Raw genomic sequence first — 4,695 nt, 5'->3', positions numbered from 1 at the left:
ACCCAACTAGGGAACATCATCAGGGAAGGAAGGAAGGAAGGAAGGAAGGAAGGAAGGAAGGAAGGAAGGAAGGAAGGAAGGAAGGAAGGAAGGAAGGAAGGAAGGAAGGAAGGAAGGAAGGAAGGAAGGAAGGAAGGACTGTGGGGTCCTTGGGGGTCTCTGAGCTGGGTGGTTTCCTTGCAGACCTTTCATGACCCAACTAGGGAACATCATCAGGGAAGGAAGGAAGGAAGGAAGGAAGGAAGGAAGGAAGGAAGGAAGGAAGGAAGGAAGGAAGGAAGGACTGTGGGGTCCTTGGGGGTCTCTGAGCTGGGTGGTTTCCTTGCAGACATTTCTTGACCCAACTAGGGAACGTCATAAGTGCTAGAAGGGAGGAGGAGGAGGAGTAGGAGGAGTGATGGGTCCTTGGTGGTCTCTGAGCTGGGCGATTTTCTTGCAAACATCTCATGACCCAACTAGGGAACATCATCAATGGTAGAAGGGGGCTGGAGGAGGAGGAGGAAGAAGGGGGGGTCCTTGGTGCTCTGAATTGGTGGTTTTCTCACAGACGTTTGATGACCCAACTAGCGAACATCATCAGTGCTAGAAGGGAGGGGGGTTGCAGAGAGGAGGAGGAGGAGGAGGAGTGATGGGTCCTTGGTGGTCTCTGAGCTGGGTGGCTTTTCTTGTAGACATTTCATTAAGTAATGATCTAGTGCAGAGGTCCCCAAACCTTCGGGGCACCAGGGACCACCGGTTCCGTGGAGAGAGGTATTTCCGCGGACTGGAGAGTGTGCGCCTGCATCCTACGGATGGGGCTTTTCTTGTTTGTACGGACTGGTTGCGGTGTGCTGCAGCCCGGTGCCGGTCCACAGCCCCAGGGGTTGGGGACCCCTGTTCTAGTGCATTGATGAAGTATGGTAATGAGGCCTCTGCAAGAAAACAACCCAACTCAGAGACCCCCAAGGACCCATCAGTCATCGTCATCGTCGTCCTCCTCCTCCTCCTCTTCTTCCTCTTCCTCCTCCTCCTCCTCCTCCTCCTCCTCCTCCTCCTCCTCCCTTCCAGCACTGATGACGTTGCCTAGCGGGGTCATGAAACGTCTGCAAGAAAAACCATCCAGCTCAGAGACCACCAAAGACCCCAGAACCTACAAGGAATTCTTGCCAGACAGGTACCTGTTGCAGCTCTTGGGTGTCGCAGTTCATAGACCTTCCTAGAATCCGAGGGCTGGAGGGGACCATGGAGGTCTTCTAGTCCAACCTTTGGGGGCCCAAGACAGGACACTTTATTCTATCCTGGACAAATGCCTGTCGGTTCTTTCCTTGGAGAGCGACTCCAAGTGGTTGTCACCATTCTAATAGGTCTCTCATTTCGGTCTTTGTCCTGCCCGAGGGGGCTGGACTAGAAGACCTCCGAGGGCCCTTCAAGCTCTCTTCTGTTTTGTTCTGTTATTATTCTGTTTGTTCTATTCAGTATTTTATTATTCTATTATTTTATTCTGTATTTCATTATTCTATTGTTCTATTGTATTTTATTATTCTATTCTATTCAGTGTTTTATTATTTTATTCTGTTCTATTCTATTTTATTATTCTATTCTATTCTATTCTGTATTTCATTATTATATTCTGTTCTGTTCTGTTCTATTCTGTATTTTATTATTGTATTCTGTTCTGTTCTGTTCTATTCTACTATATTCTATATTCTGTTCTTTCTATGTTCTATGTTTTATATTATATGTTCTACTGTATGTTCTATATTATATCCTATCCTATCCTATCCTATCCTATCCTATCCTATCCTATCCTATCCTATCCTATCCTATCCTATCCTATCCTATCCTATCCTATCCTATCCCATCCTATTCTGCCTGGTCTCTGAAACCTGCCTCTGGGTCCCATTTTGAGGATTCCTTACAGTTCCTCTCTTTGTGGAAATGCTCTCCTGAAAGGGGGGGAGGGCCCAGAGCCGAGGGAGGGGCTGAGCGTTGAGCCCAGTATAAGAGGCCCAGGGCAGACCCAGCCGGGCGCTTCTCTTTTGCGCAAACTTTGGCAAACCTTGAAACGTCTCTCAGGGAGGAAATATTGACAGTCCAAAGACCAACAGAGGAAAAAGGGAACGCGTGGGCCCCTTTGAACCTCAACCAGGACTAGCCTCGTCCCCATTGCAGGTTGGACCCATTTCTCTCTGGGGTTGTTTCGGGAAGTGTGTGTGTGGGGTGGGGGGGGGCTTGGGCTTGGCCTAGCAGGCCAGCGGGGGTCTTCCTCCGAGGAAAGAAGAAGGCAGTGGCTTCAGATGCAAAAGAAGATTATAGGAGATTAAAGATTAAAAGATTAAAAGGGGAATATCTGGCGCTCTCTGAGCTTGCTTGTTTTCTTCCAGACGTTTCATGACCCAAGTAGGGAATACCATCAGGGCCAAGAAGGAGAGGAGGAGGAGGAGGAGGAGGAGGAGGAGGAGGAGGAGGAGGAGGAGGAGGAGGAGGAGGAGGAGGAGGAGGAGGAGGAGGAAGAAGACAACTCCTCTGGGGTCCTTGGTGCTCTCTGAGCTTGGTTGTGTTCTTGCAGATCTTTCATGACCCAACTACTAGGGAACACCATCAGTGCTAGAAGGGAGGGGGGTTGTGAGGAGGAGGAGGAGGAGGAGGAGGAGGAGGAGGAGGACAACTGCACTGGGGTCCTTGGTGCTCTCTGAGCTTGGTTGTGTTCTTGCAGACGTTTCGTGACCCAACTAGAGAACATCATCAGGGCTAGAAACCTCTGCAAGAAAGCATCCAAGCTCAGAGGCCACCAAGGCGCTCTGGGTTCAGGAGCAGCTCCTGAAAAATAACGCAGGGGGGACGGACGGTCCGTGAACTCAGCACCTGTGTGGTCCCGTGACTTGGGTGTGGTGTTTCCAGGTGTTTGGGGAAGGGTCTCAAGATGATCCGAGATTACCAGGATCTGGCCATGACGTTTGACCCCGAAAATGAGGACGCACCCAGGATAAAAGGTGAGCTTCCTTCCGACGGGGTGCGCCTTGCCAGATTCTTTCCTGAGCCCCCAAATCATGCCTTGCAAGCCTTCATCTGTGGCTCTCCCTTGGGCGGGGGGCTCCGTTTCAGCCCCCCTCCCCAATTCTTGAAAGGTCATGAGTAAGAGGAACGTAGTAAGCAATTCAAAATTACCTGTCTCTTTTTAGCTATGGCTCCCATCTGGGGTTCCCCTCTACCTTGTAGACCAGGGGTCCCCAATCGCCGGGCCGTGGCCCACTCGGGGGGGACGTGGCCAATTCGCAACCGGGCCGTGCAAGCAATGCACCAGGAGAAACACACACACACACACACACACACACAAACACACACACACACCTCAATTCACACAATGGGCAGGCCAGCTTGCACGCACATGTGCACGCAACTCAACTTGCAGTTATGCCGGATGTGCACAGTAATAATAAAGTTGGAAGGATGACCTTGGAGGTCATCTAGTCTGACCCCCTGCTGAGGCAGGAAACCCTACACCAGACATGTCAAACACAAGGCCCGGGGGCCGGATCCGGCCCGCGAAGTGGTATCATGCGGCCCGCGAAGCCATCCTGGAAACAGTGAGGGAACGGCCCCCGCTGCCTTGGCCCTGGCCCAGAGACCCTCCTTCTGCCAGAGACCCTCAGATCTGTCCCACTCCTGCCCAGGCCCCCATAGGCACCCTTGATGCCAACGATGTAGAGCTGGCCACGCCCACCCAGTAGGCCATATGCACTCTAGCCACGCCCACCCAGTAGGCCACGCCCGCCCAGTAGGCCACGCCTGCCCAGGCCACACCCACCCAGCCCCCTGAGGGCAATCGCAATGCTGATGCGGCCCTCAATGAAATTGAGTTTGATACCCCTGCCCTACACCATTTTGGACCTTGGAGGTCATCTAGTCTAACCCCGTGCTCAGGCAGGAAACACTATTGGTTTTTCTCAATCTTGGCAACTTTAAGTGGAGTGGACCAACTCCTAGAATTCCCCACTCAGCATGTCTGGCTGGGGAATTCTGGGAGTTGAAGCCCACCCAATTGAAAGCTTTCTTTAGATATTCTTTACAGCAAACAAACAATCCTGATTATTAAGGTTTGGGAAAGAAACCAATGTTTGGGTCTTCTTTTCTTAGCTCCCCCGAAGCTCCCCCAAAGCCAGACGTGGGTCCGACGTCTCTTCCCTAGCCGGCGCCTGGTTCTAATCCTGCTGGGACTCAGCTTCATCCTCACCATCACGGTCATGGTCTTTGGAGTCAAAGGTGAGCGAGTTGCGATACGACAGTGCCAGACATCGGTCTCCTAGGGCCTGAGCACATCTAAAGCCGAGGGGAGCGGTGACCACCAGGTGATCCCCAATGGGGCAAAAGGAGACATTTCTCTCCCTCAACCGTTTTTCGTTCCCTCTTCTTGCCTCCCAGGACGTTTTTACAACACACAGTTGAAGGAGACCCAGGACAGCCTCAACAGTTTCAATCAAACACTTCTCAAGCAGTTTAGGAATCTTCAGGATAAAGGTAAAGCTTGCAGAAGTTAAAACTCATTTCGGCTGGTTCTGATTGCAGAACATTTTTAACCTTCAATTAGAATAGATCTGGAAGGGACCTATAGAATAATAGAATAGAATAGAATAGAATAGAATAGAATAGAATAGAATAGAATAGAATAGAATAGAATAGAATAGAATAGAATAGAATAGAATAGAATAGAATAGA

General features: G+C 50.8%; 1 protein-coding gene across 1 annotated transcript in view; it reads left to right on the top strand.

Annotated features, from left to right (window-relative positions):
• Positions 1-2,902: 2,902 nt before the first annotated feature.
• LOC308677854 (asialoglycoprotein receptor 1-like) overlaps positions 2,903-4,695 on the top strand; it is a gene marked incomplete at both ends in the record, with an annotated part of 12,677 nt that continues 10,884 nt past the window's right edge. The window contains 3 exons of the mRNA XM_081344551.1: positions 2,903-2,972; positions 4,117-4,242; positions 4,402-4,497. Of these exons, the coding sequence (XP_081200677.1) occupies positions 2,903-2,972; positions 4,117-4,242; positions 4,402-4,497 (292 nt within the window). The remainder of the gene's footprint in view (positions 2,973-4,116; positions 4,243-4,401; positions 4,498-4,695) is intronic.

The sequence above is a fragment of the Vipera berus genome (assembly GCF_964194415.1).
Source record: "Vipera berus genome assembly, chromosome: Z".
Classification (NCBI taxonomy): Eukaryota; Metazoa; Chordata; class Lepidosauria; order Squamata; family Viperidae; genus Vipera; species Vipera berus.
Note: the sequence above shows the minus strand (reverse complement) of the source record. Positions and strands in the feature narration are given on the sequence as shown.